General features: G+C 36.7%; 1 protein-coding gene across 2 annotated transcripts in view; it reads right to left on the minus strand.

The window, feature by feature from the left end:
• The window catches only part of LOC107553165 (bridging integrator 3-like), a 58939-nt gene that overhangs the window by 28416 nt on the left and 12831 nt on the right, over window positions 1-17692 (minus strand). For both annotated transcript variants that reach the window (XM_016235294.1, XM_016235295.1), the window contains exons 3-5: window positions 16710-16750; window positions 10798-10859; window positions 6024-6160 (exon numbers count right to left, since the gene is read on the minus strand). In XM_016235294.1, the coding sequence (XP_016090780.1) occupies window positions 6024-6160; window positions 10798-10859; window positions 16710-16750 (240 nt within the window). The remainder of the gene's footprint in view (window positions 1-6023; window positions 6161-10797; window positions 10860-16709; window positions 16751-17692) is intronic.

Consider the following 17692-nt stretch of genomic DNA (forward strand, 5'->3'; position numbering starts at 1 on the left):
AATCAGAGGCCAGAGAGCAACCACACACACACACACACACACAATACATAACACCCAAAAATACATACAATGCATACCAACCCTGAAAAATCGATATTCCTCCCCACCATAGCTGCTAGTTACTAACCATTAAAACTCGACAGGCCTTAAAGCTGCTAAAACATGACTTAAAAATACCCAGCGCAGGCCTAGAATCAAGCTACACATATTACCATAACATTTCCCTGCCTATTCGCATCCACCCTGGGGCAATCCATCTTTCCCTCGACGGAGTGGGGAAGACGACGGTTTGGTTATCTTTATATAACACAAATATGATTTGCTTGGCTACCGTGACAAAACCTCTCAATCTGAAGAACAGGGGGAGTTTGTTGCAGGTTTGCTATGTGATTCATGGGAGTCTTATTAACCATTCAAGCATCCCAGGGTGGTAATTCACACCAGCACACTGCAAAATGCAGAGCTGAAAAATCAGCTGTGCTAACATCTCTCGTCGCCCACGGATAGAGCACCGTTCGCTTGCCAAGTGCCCATACAGTAGAGTATGAGAAAACGGTGCTCAGGCGAAGAGGAGAGCGCTGTAGAAAGCATTTGGCTTTGGTGAATCTGACAGAGGGGTCAGCGGAGAGCAAGGATATTTGCATCAGGCTTCAATCTGCTATTTCTGAGATCTGCGGATTGCATTACAGCTAGAGGCACTCGCGGTGTTTTTCGCACTGGCAGGTTTGTGCATGAGCGAATATCCACAACGTGTTTGACTGAGCAGCTATTGATGGCTTTGATTATCAGCTGAGGGCAACCATATTCAAAAATATGGAGTAAATTAAACCCTATCAACACTACAAAAGGATCCATTTGCATTATGTAAATGGGGATCATGTAGTCAAACATAATGTACAAAACAAGCTTCAAAAACAACCAGGCCTAAAAAAAAAAAAAAAAACCTCAATATCAGTCTGCGATTTTCGTGCTATATGGCAAGCCAGAGGTTACAAATTATTCACACATAATCTTCCTCTCTAGTGAGCTTTTAACTCAAAAACCTGCGATCGAATAATTTAATCAGTGAATTAAACTCAAAAACTGGATCAATAAATGAATCATTCTTTTGAGTTGATTTTTTAAAATTAGTTCATCCGATTCAGACTGAACAATTACTCACAAATTAGACTGATTTGTTGATTTAAAATTCTCAAAAACCTGCGATCGAATAATTTAATCAGTGAATTAAACTCAAAAACTGGATCAATAAATGAATCATTCTTTTGAGTTGATTTTTTTAAAATTAGTTCATCCGATTCAGACTGAACAATTACTCACAAATTAGACTGATTTGTTGATTTAAAATTCAAGTTAAAGGGTTAGTTCACCCAAAAATGAAAATTCTGTCATTAATTACTCACCCTCATGTCGTTCCGAACCCGTAAGACCTTCGTTCATCTTCCGAACACAAATTAAGATATTTTTGATGGAATCTGAGAGCTCTCTGTCCCTCCATAGACAGCAATGAAATTACCACAATCAATGCACAGAAACGTAGCAAGGACATCGGTAATATAGTCCATGTGACATCAGGGGTTCAATTGTAATTTTACAAAGCTACGAGAATACATTTTGTGTGCAAAGAAACCAATAATAATAATTTATTCAGCAATTCTTCTCCCCGAGTTACCTTCTTCCACCATTTTGGAGCTTACCCCAGAACGAAATCAACGTAATGAGAGTGGTTTACGTTCAGAATGCGCGCACTGTCTACTGAACGTAAACAACGTAATTAATGACAGAATTGTAATTTTTGGGTGAACTATCCCTTTAAGAGCTCACTGGAGTGGCACAGTATCACAGTGAAAAATTTCAGTGAAACTTAAAAAATATATATATAAAGTTTATTTATTCATACTCACATTTCATTCATTCGTTCGTTGTTTGTTTGTTTAAGTTTAGTCTGGATTAACTAAGATTTTAAATGTTTTTGAATATAGTCTCATTAAACAAGCCTGCATTTATTTGGAAAACAAAAATACAGTAAAAATGGCGATATTGTAAAATATTGCTACAATTTCTTTTTTAAAATATTTTTAAGTGGCACAGTATCACAGTGAAAAATTTCAGTGAAACTTAAAAAAATATATATATAAAGTTTATTTATTCATACTCACATTTCATTCATTCGTTCGTTGTTTGTTTGTTTAAGTTTAGTCTGGATTAACTAAGATTTTAAATGTTTTTGAATATAGTCTCACTAAACAAGCCTGCATTTATTTGGAAAACAAAAATACAGTAAAAATGGCGATATTGTAAAATATTGCTACAATTTCTTTTTTTTTATATTTTTAAAGGGGCTGTATGTTAGAATATTCATGTATTTATTGCTTTTTTGCTGTCAATGTGTAAACAACTTGTAACAAACTTACCTGAGACCTTCCCCGACTTCCAAGGTTGAAAGCCTATATAGACTGATTTTTATGTGAAAGACTTTGGACGTTTTTGCCGGGAAAATCAAAAGAATGGGACAAATTTACGCATGCTCCCGAAAGCCTCTCTTCTGTTCTGACACATGAAATGAATGCTTATGTTCAGGCTAATGCTGCAAGATCTATTCTGTGCTGTAATGTCAATGTGTCATGCAAAGAGAAGGGATGAATTCAAACTATAGTCTCACATCTATGTAGCCAGATCAATATAGTCTATAGCAGGGGTGCCCAAACTCGATCCTGCAGAGTTTAGCTCCAACTCAACACACTTGCCTGAAAGCTTCTAGTATTCCTAGAAAAACCTTGATTAGCTGGTTTAGGTATGTTTAAGGGGTTGGAGCAAAACTTTGCAGGACACTGGCCCTTTAGGAGCAGGATTGGACACCCCTTATCTACAGGTTTAAATATAATATACTTTATAAATAAGCTGCTGGAAGCAGTTCACTTATCGACCACTGGTGTCGCCATTAACAAAGGTTTCTTAATTCTATATTCTTTACTCCCGTGATGGAGGCTAAATTTTCAGTAGCCATTACTCCAGTCTTCAAACTTATTTTCTCTGAAAGTCATAAGTCATTGGTGTTTTACAGAAAAAATTCTGTGTAGCTACTTGCAGAAGATCAGTCTCTCTTCCTTCATTTTTTTTGATGTTTGTTCCAGCTCAGTCCACATAATACATTATGAAAATTGTCCGGTAAACAATAGCTGAGCTTTGAATAGTCAGCAGAAAAAGTCAAAGTTGAAACTGTCTGAACTTCTGCGCATCATGTTACAATGCCTGACACTGGGAGTAGTATGGTGGTTTGCCGCTTCACCCCATAGAGTTCAATACATTGGGAATGTTGAAGGGCCCAGTTTCCAGGGCGGAGGTTGTAGGCGATAGACCAGAGAAGATGAGCGCTACTCTTCTGACATGCAGTCAGTGCTGAGTGTATCGCTTAAGGGCTCTTAACCACTTTCAAAAGAAAAGACTGACTCCAATGTGGGGAAATAAGAGGGAGAAAAGGAAAAAGACAACAATCAGTACCACCAGCAGCAGGAAACAGAAGATAGCAACGCAGAGATGGGACTCATTTGAAGATGCATGTGCACGCTGAGTGTGGAAGGGCGTGGGGTCTGCTGTGAGAAAAACTTACTCATACCCAATCTGCTGGAGGGAAGACAGAACATACTTCTGCCAAAGTCAGAAACGCAACTATTTCTCTTGGCCAAAAGTAGAAAATAAACACGGGTTAGAAGGCATTGCAAGGCAGAAATGAAGTTGGTCTATGGTTCATTTTTGAGACGTACTAAACAGAGTCAAGTTATACATAAACATTAGCCAACTACATATGGTCATATGGATGGTTATTGGGAAGACCAATATAAACAGCTACTGGGGAATAAAACATTGCACAGGAATTTCAAATATATGCATTTAAGCTGTGGTCGCATTAGCAAAGTTCTGGCAAAATTTCACGGGCAAAAAGAACACGGGTTAGAAGGCATTGCAAGGCAGAAATGAAGTTGGTCTATGGTTCATTTTTGAGACGTACTAAACAGAGTCAAGTTATACATAAACATTAGCCAACTACATATGGTCATATGGATGGTTATTGGGAAGACCAATATAAACAGCTACTGGGGAATAAAACATTGCACAGGAATTTCAAATATATGCATTTAAGCTGTGGTCGCATTAGCAAAGTTCTGGCAAAATTTCACGGGGGCAAAAATGTTGATTGTCGATTGTGAGCAAAGCAGTGAAGTATGAAGTACAACTCCAAAGTCACTTTCAAACCAAGCATCTTTCTGTTGGTCAACATGGCCAATTTCCATCATCATCTTGTTGCGAATTCATAAAATCTTTATATGAAGTTTCCAATTGCGTGGGTTCCAATTGAAATGACTGTATTTCGGCCATAAAAATCCACTGAACAACAGTGAACGCACCTAAAGACCGATGGTGTGGAGAAGTCAGTAATGATTTGGATTGATAACCAAAGGCAGCGTGAAATGTTTGAGTTATAAACACTGTACCCTTAAACATGAAAGAGATAAGCTAAAACAGTTAACAAAAGACTAGATGACTTTCAGCTGAGACCATAATCTGTGTTCTGAGTAGAGATTCAGAAAGGCTGACACACACTTGTGGGTGTGTAAATGTGTTAAGCAGGATTTTATAAAGAAACATTCTGCATTTTCCTGTGCATTATCACTTGATTTGGTAAGTGGGATGAAGAAACAAATGTATAGAACATCTTTGGTTCCCATTCCCAGTGTTTGAGAGACTTTGATGCATAATATTGGTTTGTTTTTAAGCATGTGCGCGAACATTATTAAATATTTTTGGGTAATTCGATCATGCTTTCAACTATCAATACAAGTGCAACACACACATTTTACCATATTGGAATCCATTCTGCAGAATTCCACTGATCCCCCCCACCCCCCACAATTAGCACAGAAAATACATTAAGGAAAAAAGTATACAGATTCTGAGTGGGCCTAGAGGTGAGTAAGCCAGATCTAGTTGCGGCAATATATGCTCAAAACATAAACATGTCTCACACTCACTTGCTTATTATGCAAATGAACATCACTGCCTAATAAGAGGCAGCTTACAAAGCCTAAATACTTCTGGTCGAAGTGGGGGCGGAGCATATGATATTTAAAGATGGAAGAAAGTAACTTTTTCCTCATTAAAAAGTTTTAGCTATAAAGAAATGAGTATTAAGGAAAATGTTCTCATACTCATATTTTACATGGGAGCGAGTCACCTCATGGGAGCAGACATTTTGAGATCAGCTAAATATTACGCGCAATTTGACACTTTCACCCACAGAATAAACAAATCCTGACTTGCTGCAAATTTTGTATGAAGATATCAGTAACTGAAAATATTTGTGTGATGCCGCATCCACAGCACTAGGTGTCAGTATAAGTCAAAGACAACATATTGGCCAAAACAAAATAAACAAAAAAGTACCACGCACATCCAAGCGTTCAAGGTTTGAATGATTAGACTCTGCAGAGTTTGGTTGCTTAATCAAACACCTGAACAGCTAATCAAGGTCTTCAGGATTACTTGGAATGTTATGCAGGTGTGTTTGATTAAGGTTGATACTACACTTTGCTGGACAGTGGCCCTCCAAGATCAGAGTTGAATAGGTCTGATGTAGAATGAGGCTGGAATGGTATTTGGGGATATTTCACAGCTGTGATTATTGGTTGGTCAGACTTTGTGCTGTGAGGGCCAATTCAGCACCAGCCTGCCCAAGAAAACAATCTGGAAACACGCCTAAACCAGCAACTGGCATTTCCGGCTCAGAAAAAAAAGAAAAAGAAAACTGGCAACAGAACTGAGCACCAATGAGCCATCAAGATGGCAGATTTTAAATTGAATACTTCTACTGGGTCATGTGCCAGCCAAGCAACTGCCATTGAGATAAATGGGATTGTTCAGTATTTATAATTCAACATAAGTCCATTTCAATTAAATGTAAAAGTCATAAGAAGAAGAGATGTTTTATGCATTGGGAAACACAGCCATTTACAACTGAATCTCACCTTCTCCTGATTGAAGGCATCCATTCTCTTCATGGCTGTATCCAGAGCAGTCATGGATTCAAGAAAAGCCAGATCCTGCTCACACAACGGATTGCTCAACAAGTCCCCTGAGATCTTCACGGCTGCTTTAGACATTGCTGGAAAACAAACAAAACGTTATCATTCAGCCTAAAAACTAAAGAATGGCCAAAATAGCAGTTCATAGACATTAACTTTTTTCATGTCTGGAACTTCAAGTAATCTACAAACAGAATGTATATTGGTTTAAAACGATTCATCATCTGCATAGGTGGCAAGTACTTAAAGAGTGTGATTAAGAGTGGTTTCAAACATATGGCAGAATAGGACTCATGTTTATTTCCACACTAAACCACAAAATAAAGACAGGCAGCAGATGCTGGAATTATTACTGTTAAAATAAAATAATATATAAAATGATAAAAATAACAAAATAATAAATATTGTAATAAATAAATAAAAATATAAAAATAAATAACTCCATTCATGTGTTAAGGGCCTTTTCATACCTAAAAATAACACACAAATAATAATGCTAAAAATAACAATACCATAATAATAATAATAATAACAACTCCACCATTCCCGTGACTGTACATAGGACAAGCAGTTTCGATAATGGATATATTAATAATATACAAATGATAATAGTAAAAATAATGTCGACAACTACAAAAACAACAATAACAATTAAAATAACTACAATAATAAAGTACAATTATATTTACAACATAACTAATTATATGAATGCATATTTCTCCAATTTAAAATGGAAGACATCCATATCCAGCATAGGGGGCCTGAAATGAAGAAACTTTCCCCTTCTTTCTTGACTTTGCCCCAATTAGCTCAAGTAAATCAAGTCTTTCCTGTGTTTGGGCTGTGGGGTGTAGAGGGGTGGATGTTTTATCTGGCTTCCTGCCTGGTGTGTGTCTGATCTGGATTGACGCTGACGTGCTCATCTGATCAGCATTCTGACTTTAAGCAGCTCTGGCAGGGAAGGCGACGGACTGTAATTGGCGTTGGCACTATTGAGGCATCAGTACACGATCAGAGCTCTTTAGTGAATATTCATCATCTCCGTCAACTCTCTAACGACCCCTTCCAACATGCACGGAACAAACTTGTGAAGCGGCTCTACAAATCTTTGTTCTTTCGCAGGTGTTTTGCCTCGCATCTTATGGATTGGAAAGATTTCTGACCTGCCGACAGCACAGAAAGCATTTCAATATCCTGGCGCTAAATATTTTGAACTTTTGTTAACTTCTGGTTTATGTCTGTTGATAAAGGATGCACGTTTGACCACTAATGTGCCTCCATGTGGTGGAGGACTGATGCAGCAAATGCAGCTCAGCTGTGTGGCGCACATAATCACAGCTACATGTGCAGCACACATGATTGACAGCCAGCAAAATAATTTTTCTTGTCATAGCTAGGCAATGGAAATCCCACAGAAAATTCTATTAGAATTCGGTGGAAATCGGCATTTACTGGTTGCCCCTTGCATAAATATTTTGGCACATTCCAAGAAATATTCCAATATCAGTACAGACATTTGAGCCATAATACCCCAGAAAATAATTATGACTCATGTCTGACTAATTCTGAAACATCAAAAGCCACAGGGCTCATGAAATGCAGTTTCCGATTTTTATATGTGTGTATATAAGTTTTTGCACCAAAAAGATCCAATACCTGTTCAAATCCAGCTTAAATTTCACTGTCTGCAAACAGCACTGGATTTGAGGGGGTGTTACCTCTCGCAAAGGGAGTAAATGCCCACTGCTGTGATTGGCTAACTTCATCGCACCGCATCCAACCTTCCTTTACCTCATGTTGTCAAGTCACTGTTATTTATATAGCACTTTTTACAATACAGATTGTGTCAAAGCAGTTTTATACAGTATTAAACAGAAAAATAGTTGTGTTTTTGATCCTCGAGATGGCAAGTGCTGTGATAGAGCCATATATATGTTTGATCCTGAAGAAAAAAAGACACTGAAACCACTCAACCACAATGATTGCAACAGCTTTAACATGATAATTGCTTTTGCTTGCTTAAGTGCTTAATTTTCAGTATATAGTGCTATTATTACTTGTCGTATTATGAAACATGCTGCATGTACGCAGGCATGTGATTTTATTAGTAACACTCAAACAATGAAACACTTGTTGTCTTAACGGCCTTAAACGCTGGTTTGTTGTTTATTACAAGCACACTGTAAGATTAAAACTCTGCATATGCTTGGCACTGCCGTACCTTTCAATAAAAGATTTAAAATACTTTACAAAACAGGCCATTGTGAAATGTGAAGAATAAATGAAAACTTTATCTTTCAGTCACATCATTAAGAATAAACTTCAGCGATGCATTTCTAATGCTCAGATCAAGTGTTTGGATGTGCAGTTTCTTGACATCCATTGACAAAACAACATCTGACGGTCTTAATCGGCATCTTGTGATTGATGGACAGACGTGAGTTGTTCAGAACATGCCTCCTTGATTACATGTGGAGATGACGCATGCTAAGGGCCGTGTCAAGGGGAAATCGTGACAATTCTTCCCCATTACTAATCTTGGCGTTTTAGAAGAGTAGAAACAAATCATTTTAAAGTGGGAAGTTAGTTTAAGTTCTGAAACTTGTAGTATGTTTTTACTACAGAATAACATATCAAGCGTATATATGAACATTTTGATTCTCCGTTTCATGATCCCTTAAAACATTAGGTAAGTCTGCATTAAAATAGTATAACAGAATCACTTTCTGTGTAACTGTGATAATGGCAATACATCTGGCAACTTTCAACATTATGTGCAAAGATACCAGAAAGGCACATGACTAGTGGTCGACCGATATATCGGCCGATATTTGGCATTTTTCAAATATCGGCATCGGTCGATAAGCTTTTCTGTTTGGCCAATGCGTTCGAGGCGGGACTTTAATTTTGACGGTGCTGAGAACGGCAGCGCCTGAACACACAGTGCTCTCTCTTGTTCACTGTCGTCGGTAACAATTCTGTCTAATATGGAATAGAAAGTGCTAGAATTAGAGGGTCAAATAAAGGTGGAAAAGATGTGTTTTTAGTCGTTTCTTGAAGATGGGTAATGACTCAGCTGCTCGGATTGAGTTGGGCAGTTCATTCCACCAGGAGGGAACAGTTAATGAAAAAGTCAGTGAAAGTGATTTTGTGCCTCTTTGAGATGGCACAATAATACGCCGTTCACTTGCATAACGCAAGCTTCTAGAAGGCACATAACTCTGAAGTAATGAATTTAGGTAAATGGGTGCAGAGCCAGTGGTGGTTTTGTAGGCAAACAAATATTATTATATATTATATTATTAGTAATAGAAAAGCAAACATTATAATACTTTCTCGTTTGCTGTCAGCATTCAGCAAATACGCATTTACATCATTTAAACAAATCTTTGAATGGCTAATGAAAACGTAATTTCACAAACCTTGCAAACTTAGTCGAATCCAGTTGTGAGATCTAGTGAAGTGTGCATGTGACCTGCATGATCGCGTGCTCTCTGCGTGACTTTCGGTCCGTGCAAATTGAATGCTTTAAACCTTAAATTTGAATTATGCTGTGCTTTATGTATTTGCCTACTGTCATATTCATGTCATTTTCACTGTGTGCTGTATGTAAAATGAGTGTTACTTTGGCTTTATTTGAAAAAATATGATTTCCAATGCACACAAACTTCCCAGAATACCGAGTGCTCTGTTGGTTACGGTTTACTTCCTTTTTAATTATATTTGTATTAAATATTTATTTATTTGTGGAAGATACTTTGTCATCTAAAGTGTTTATTTTACAAATTTATTTTTTAATCCATTTTAAAATTTCTTAAATATGAATGAAAATAAATACAATTATATCGGCCACCCTGCTTTCCAAGATATCGGCATCGGCTGTCAAAAAAACAATATCGGTCGACCAGTAGACATGACATAACTGTGTGTAAAGCACCGTTTAAGGGCTGGAATACACTACATTTCCTGATTTTTGGATGCGCCGACACTATAGGTGGAAAAAGTCAGAGTCAGTCTGCAGATCCGGCAGTCAGAGTTGATAGATTTAACAGAAAATAGTCTAATTTTTAGCTTCAGACTATTATTTATTTATTTAGCTTCTATCCAGACAGAGGATATTAAACATGTTTGGTAGTTTGAACTGATTTTAGAATGCATATTGTTTTCATTTGTCACCTGTTTTCATCTGAGGCGCATGTTTCCGCATGAGTTTGTTGTGTTTGGAACGACTTGAAAAGTCTGGAAGTGTGTGATCCTCAGTCATTTAGTGTATGATGCACAGTTTTTCCTCTGTAATTATTTACAAAGTCAACAAGGGTATGATAACTAGCGCTTTACAATCTGTTCAGATTTTAAATTGCATCACGTAACCGCAGTTTAAATTAGTTTCTGTTAATCAGCATTGTGCAACAAACGTTGTTTTACTAAGATGCAGGACATTCCTTTAAAAATGCTGTCAGTGACCCAAAGTGTATTAATTTCAGCTCTGTAATACATATTTTAAAATGTTTAATTAATGTTCACTGAATTACATAGATTTATCAGAGGAAAAAGTACAAAAGTGAAAAATGTGACGGCTCAATGCAGGTCTAGTGTTGATGGAAGCTTATATTGATTTTACCAATTTACACCAGTATATGGTTTCATTTTGACATTACAACAGTTATATTTAGCGAAGAGTCAACATTAGCAGAGAGGAGAGGGAATCATCACAAACCTAAATCAGCCTCTGTGCTTTTCTTCATGTCTTTATGCAGCTTCTTTGTCTGATCTTCCACCCTAAAACAAATAAAAATAAAAAGTGCAATATTAAACTTATTTTCAACGTTAACATTTTTTTTCCTTTCTTTCAAATTTAGCAAGAACACCTTTCAGGTTGTCAAAAGTGACAGTAGAGTTTCAAGTCCATTAATGATTCTGAATTACATGAAAATTCCATTCCATTACACATCTGACTAGTTTTTTATTATTTTTAGATTACTTTGACTTAACTCGTTATCACACTGACTTAAATAACAATCTTGTACCATATTGATATGAAAATTCAAAGAGAAAGAAAATATATTACATTTGTTGTTATTAACAACATTAAGTGTATTAAACATCACATTACGTCAAGGTTTCTTAAACTGGGGTTCATGAAGGAACTGCAGTGGGTTTGAGAGTTCAATGAAAAGCTAATAATTAAAACAAAAAATGTCAAAGAAATTATGCAATGTTGAGAAAACACTTCTTAAAATTGAAATAATATGCTGTGTGGCCTCACCTATAGACCTATGCAATCAATAAAAAGTAACTGCAGTTTGATTACAAGTACTTATTTTGTGGAATTTGATTTTGTAATCCAGATTACACGTAATCAGTTATTACCCAGCATTGTGTGTATATTTAAGTGTATAGTTGCTAGGGCATTGCTTTGCAGTCGCTAAGATGTAAAAAGCCCATCCTCAATTGTCTATGATATTGTGGTTCAGCATCAAATGCTCTTATCATATTTAAATAAGAGATAAAACAACCAGAGTTATTTTACTACGCTCATCTGCAAGTATCCAATATCCATTCATGTTTCTGTACAACAGTAACATTTCCTGAGAGGCAGAAGAGATCATTCACAGGGTCTTTCACAGCGTTGATCCATTCACACCCGCTGGGGGTGTTAACAACTGCAATTACCGCACTACTGCATCCGACTCACGCTCACATGAGTGTGTTTGCGCCGCTGATGGGGGAGCTGTTCATTATAATCAATTAGGTGGAAAATTAGACACGGACTGGGAGACACCCTTGAGGCACCTCACACCGCACTTATTACAGCAATTAAGGAGATCTGCGGAAAATGGTGGTGAAATTGGTAATTTCATTTTTTATTTTTGGCTGTATGACATTAGAAGAATAAAACGGTGGAAAGAAAAGGGTGTGGGAAAGTATATCACCTTTATATCAGGATGCCGAAAGAATGAAAAAAAAAAACAATTGAAGAGATAAAGAGGAGGAGGAGGTGGGGAATCATGGTTAACTGGCAAGAAATGGAAAAAGAGACTCCTAACAAGATTAGATAAAGGGTCCATTACGGTAGGTGTTAATAGAGTAGCATTGGCCCAGCTGCTCCAGACGGCTGTCATGCGAACACGCTAGCAGCACGCCGTCTCCTAACATGTGAATGTCATTTAGAGTTAGCGCGGGTTACAAGCCAACACATTAGCACCAAACCCCCACATTCTGATGAAAGGTTTCGGGGGCAGGAGGAGGAGGACAATGCTTTGGGGGCTATGACTACATATAAGTCCTATTGGCACAAAGTGTGAATTTTCTTGCCAAAATGCACGACGACTATGTTAATAAAGCAATGAGCCGCTCGAGACAAAGTGATTTTACTAGTAAAGAATATGACCCATGGGATTTTAGCTCTTAAAGGGATAGTTAACCTAAAAATGAAAAGTCTGTCATTTGCTCACCTTCATGTTCATCTTCAAAACACAAATTAAACTTACGAAAGATATTTTTAATGAAACCAGAGAGATTTCAATTCCTCTATTTAAAGTCCAGCTAGTTTCCAACTAAAATTTGATGCTTCAAAAAGCTTATGAAGACATCATACAATTTTGGTTGTAACTACTCCAATAATCTTTGTTTTATTTACAACTTCAGGGAAAAAAAATATTATTTACAACGTATGGCTTTGGTAAACTAAGAAAATAGTGTACATGGTAGAAAATTGTATTATGGACTATTTTATGGTGTCTTTGTGGCTTTTAGGCCTGTTCACACCAAGAATGATAAATATAACGATAACTATACACTGCCGTTCACAAGTTTGGGGTGGTCAGTATGATTTTTTATGTTTTTTTTTTAAAGGCGTTTCATATGCTCATCAAGGCTGTATCTATTTGATCAAAAATACTGAAAAAAAAACTGTAAATTTGTGAAATATAATTGCAATTTAAAATAACAGCCTTCTATTTTAATATACTTTAATATACTAATGCTAAGTTACATTTTTCAGGATTCTTTGATGAATAAAAAGTTAAAAAGAACAGCATTTATTCAAAATAGAAATTTTGTGTTACAATATACACTACTATTCAAAAGTTTGGGGACAGTAAATCTTTTATTTTTAAGAAATTTATACTTTTATTAAGCGAGGATGTGTTAAATGGATAAAAAAAGGTGATAAAACGTTATAAGACTTTTTATTCATCAAAGAATCAAAGAAAAAAGTATCACAGGTTCCAAAAAAATATTAAGCAGCACAACAGTTTCAACACTGATAATAAATCAGCATATTATACTGATTTCTGAAGGATCATGCGACACTGAAGACTGGAGTAATGGTGCTGAAAACTCAGCTCTGCATCACAGAAATAACTTATATTTTAAAGTATATTAAAATAGGAATTTGAATATAGAAATTGCATTAATATTTCACAATATTACATTTTTTTTCTGTATTTTTTATCAAATAAATAAGCCTTGATGAGCACAAGAGACTCCATTTAAAACATTACGAATCTTACCGATCCCAAACATTTGAACGGCAGTGTATATCAGTGTCCACAACAAGGCATGAGTAAATTATGTTTATGTTAATCGCACTGCAGCTTTGTCATCTCCTGCTTTAAACGCTTGAGCTCTTTTAAGCAGAATTGATTCTGATTGGCTCTCAATGTTTTTATTGTTCATCATTTCGTGGGGAAAAAAATATGTTGTGAAAGTAATTCCAAGCAATAATAGTGTTACTCTGTGTCATTATCATAATGCTATAATGCATAACTGCTATTCTTTTACATTCAGAATGATTTTTACAACTATATCATTATAGTTATTATCTCTGGTGTGAACGGACCTTTAGTCTTCATTCATTGCAACTGCATGGAAAACAATAACCAGCTCAATTTACAAAATATCTTCATTTGTGTTCAACAGAAGAAAGAAGGTGATACATGTTTGGAACAACATGAGGGTGAGTACATTTTCATTTTTTAAATCTACAGTAAATGAATGAATGAATGAATGAATATGGATCAATGTAGTGCACTGATCCATATTCATAACATCCACCCCCTGCTCCAGTACTACGACCACAAAAGAGTATCACAAAGACAACGGGCATCACATACTCGGGGTGTGTGGTGTTGCGTAATCTGTGGTATTCTGATAGCAATCAAACCAAAGGAGTGGCCCTCTCAGACAAGAGTTCAGGCCTCTACACGTCCGTGCCCACACCACAAGCACTTGCGTGTGTGATATATGCCTGTTAACTCTTTGTACAGGGACTCCACCTACACAAGCGAAACTAAGGCGACAGAGTAAGGTGAGGCGCTAGAAAGCACATATGCCTCTACAGATGACCTCCGACCTGATATAACAAGACAAGGGATATGACAAGCATGCAAAACAAAACTGTTCTGTCCTACTACATGGCTCCATGCTGGGGTAAATGTCACAAAATAAAAATAAAAAGTATGCAAGATTGAAGAAAGCAAAGGTGGAAAAAGAGTGTGGGAAAGTATATCACCTTTACATCAAGGTCAAATATAAAGGTCATTTCCCACACTCTTTTTCCACCTTTGCTTTGGAAAGTGGAACCATAAAACAGTCCGTAATACTACTTTCTACAATGTACACGATTTTCACAATTTTATGCATTTTCCATTGTGAAACAAATGATTTTTCTAAGTTGTAAATAAATTGAAGTATGTTTTAAAAGAAAATACTGTTTCTCTTTTTCTAATTCAACATTGTTTAATTCAATGTGTTACTGTTTAATTGTAATTGTTTGTGAAATTTACTAGCAGTTTTTAAGTGAAAATTGTTTCTACACACACAAATACATACAAACACACACAGAAACATTATTTCATAGGAATTTAACATTAAATTCACATAACTGTAATTTATTTTCTTGTAATATTCAAAATTAAATTTGTTTATATAAGTTAGGGATGTAACGATTCAAATCGGTTGAGATGCTAAACGAATCGCGATACAATTAGGGGTAAGAGTTTATATGAATGTATGTCTGAGGGGAACTTACTGTCTTTAGATGGTATTTTTTATTTTCCTCTTGCCTCTGTATAATGCATATTAAAGTTCATAAGTGCAGCGCTGCTTTGTTTACAGCGGAAACCAGGAAACGCTTTAAGCGCCACCTGCTGGCAGAGAGTGAATCTGCGTCTCGTTCCGCTCGTCTGCTGTTTCTGTTTCATGCAGATATTTTTTAAGCATAGTTTCACAAAACTGAAGTCAAACCATTCTGTTTTTGCTTCAAATTTCAAAATTATACAATCCAATTTAGATTTAAAAACTGCTCATGTTGCATGTTTGGATCATGATTAAAATGCCGTGGTTGCCTCATTTTAAATGGAAAGAGCACAGACAAAGCCTTAGTTTGTTTATATGAAGAGATTAGTTTTTTGTGTTATTTATTTGATTTGGGGCTTGTTTTAAAATTTCAATTTAAATTATTTTACATTTATTTAAATTATTTTACATTTATTTAATACACACACACACACACACACACACACACACAGCACAAAAGCAGTGTTAAGTCGCTGGGGTATATTTGTAGCAATAGCCAAAAATACATTGTATGGGTCAGAATTATTGATTTTACTTTTATGCCAAAAATCATTAGGATAGTAAGGAAAGATCATGTTCCATGAAGATATTTTGTAAATTTGCTACCGTAAATATATTAAAACCTCATTTTTAATTAGTAATATGCATCGTTAAGGATTTCATTTGGACAGCTTTAAAGGTGATTTTCTCAATATTTTGATTTTTTTGCACCCTCAGATTCCAGATTATCAAATAGTTGCATCTCTGCCAAATCTATCCTAACAAACTATACATTAATGGAAAGCTTATTTATTGAGCTTTCATATGATGTACAAATCTCAATTTTGAAAAATTGACACTTAAGACTGGTTTTGTGGCCCAGGGTCACATATACATACATTATATATACAGTGGGTACGGAAAGTATTCAGATCCCCTTACATTTTTCACACACACACACACACACACACACACATTATTGCATACATTGTATTGTAAATATATGCATTTCTTTTTAATTTTGGGGTGAAATATGACGTAGATATGTCCTTGACAGGTTTTGTGAGATTTACCCATTCACATTAATCAAAACCCAAGGATTACGTGGTCTATACAGTCCTAAAGTGTTCTGGCTAGGTAGGTACAGGTCTATGCATGAAAATTAAGGCTGGAGGCATTTCAGTCAACCTCTCATTTAGAGCGCTGAAAACCCTGTAACCATGCTTCCATTGTTTCATATACAAGAATCACTTAACTTTTGTCATGATTGGGGAGAAACAAATGATGCATCAGGGTCTCGTCGACAACGTACCAATCCTTTGGAACACCTAGACTGGCGCCATGGTTTTGATCAAATCAAAATGTTTCAAATTCGATGCTGATCTTTTTTTTTTAAATCGATGTTCTACTTGAGCTTGCTCTTGTTGGGAAAACAAATATTTTGAGTGCTCGCTGCCGTCTTCTGCTGGGCAATTTCAGGCAAGCTAATGATACTCAGAAACATTCAAAGCTCTGTGGGCAACAGAACACATCGAATAAAAATAAACGACATCGGATATGTCAACTTACTTTTGGAGCTTCTCATATTCCCGCTCAAAGTCCCTTTCAACCTGTGGAGAAATGGAGGAGACATGTGGAGAGATATGAGAAGAACGGATAGAAAGTCTCTTTAAAGAAGTGTGTGGGCAAACTGCTCTAGTTTTCTACAAGCTCTCTTGGGTGTGTAATCATAAAAACAGAACCTACAGGGCTGCAGAACCTAAGAGCGAGCGAGTCAAAAAACCTAAAGCCAGTAGAGGAAAAAAACGAGCTGGATATCAGTTTGGGACGTTTTAGCTATTAGGCGAGATCTTTGAAGAACTTCAACGAGATCAAACGGGGAAAAAAAAAATAAAAATAAAAGATTCAGAAAACAGAACAAGCAGAATCTTTCATTTGGAAATCAGCAGTTGCAGGAGGTCCTGTAATTATTGCAGTGGCCTTCTGTTGCCACATTAGCTTGCGTCCATGCCACCCTACCGCTGTGTGTAGGGGGTTAATGATGCCATAATTGCAGCAGTAGGGGTTCCTGTCCTGTGGTTCGGTGGGCAAAGTCTGTAAATAAACAATATTTGGGAAGGCAGGCAGTCGGTAGCCCGTTTAGAGCCGTGTGTCCGGCCTGTGGCCTGCCCACTCATGGGTGACCATGGAAGTGTGGTGTAACAGGAAAGGAGGCGAGTTAGGGAATGAGGTGATATGGGGAAAATAAGAAAAAAAAAAAAAGATGTCGATTGACCTCCCCGAAACGAGAAAGAGATCAGGACGCCCACTCACGGACACACAAGTGTACGGTGTCCACAACAGAGAGGTGCTTATGAACTCACAGTTGATCTATTCAAACAATGACTCAATCCCAGACCACAGCACTGGAGTCAAATGGACTAGAAAACTAGACATTTGCTGGAGAGAAATGTGAGTGGCGTGTGCCTGAGAAAACGCCTCGTGCCTATGCTAGAGTGTTCGGAGGGGTTTTTAGCTTGTTGCTGGTGCTACTTTGCAGCCACTGACTCCTA

This window comes from Sinocyclocheilus grahami, unplaced genomic scaffold, assembly GCF_001515645.1.
Source record: "Sinocyclocheilus grahami isolate Dianchi unplaced genomic scaffold, SAMN03320097.WGS_v1.1 scaffold465.1, whole genome shotgun sequence".
Lineage (NCBI taxonomy): Eukaryota > Metazoa > Chordata > Actinopteri > Cypriniformes > Cyprinidae > Sinocyclocheilus > Sinocyclocheilus grahami.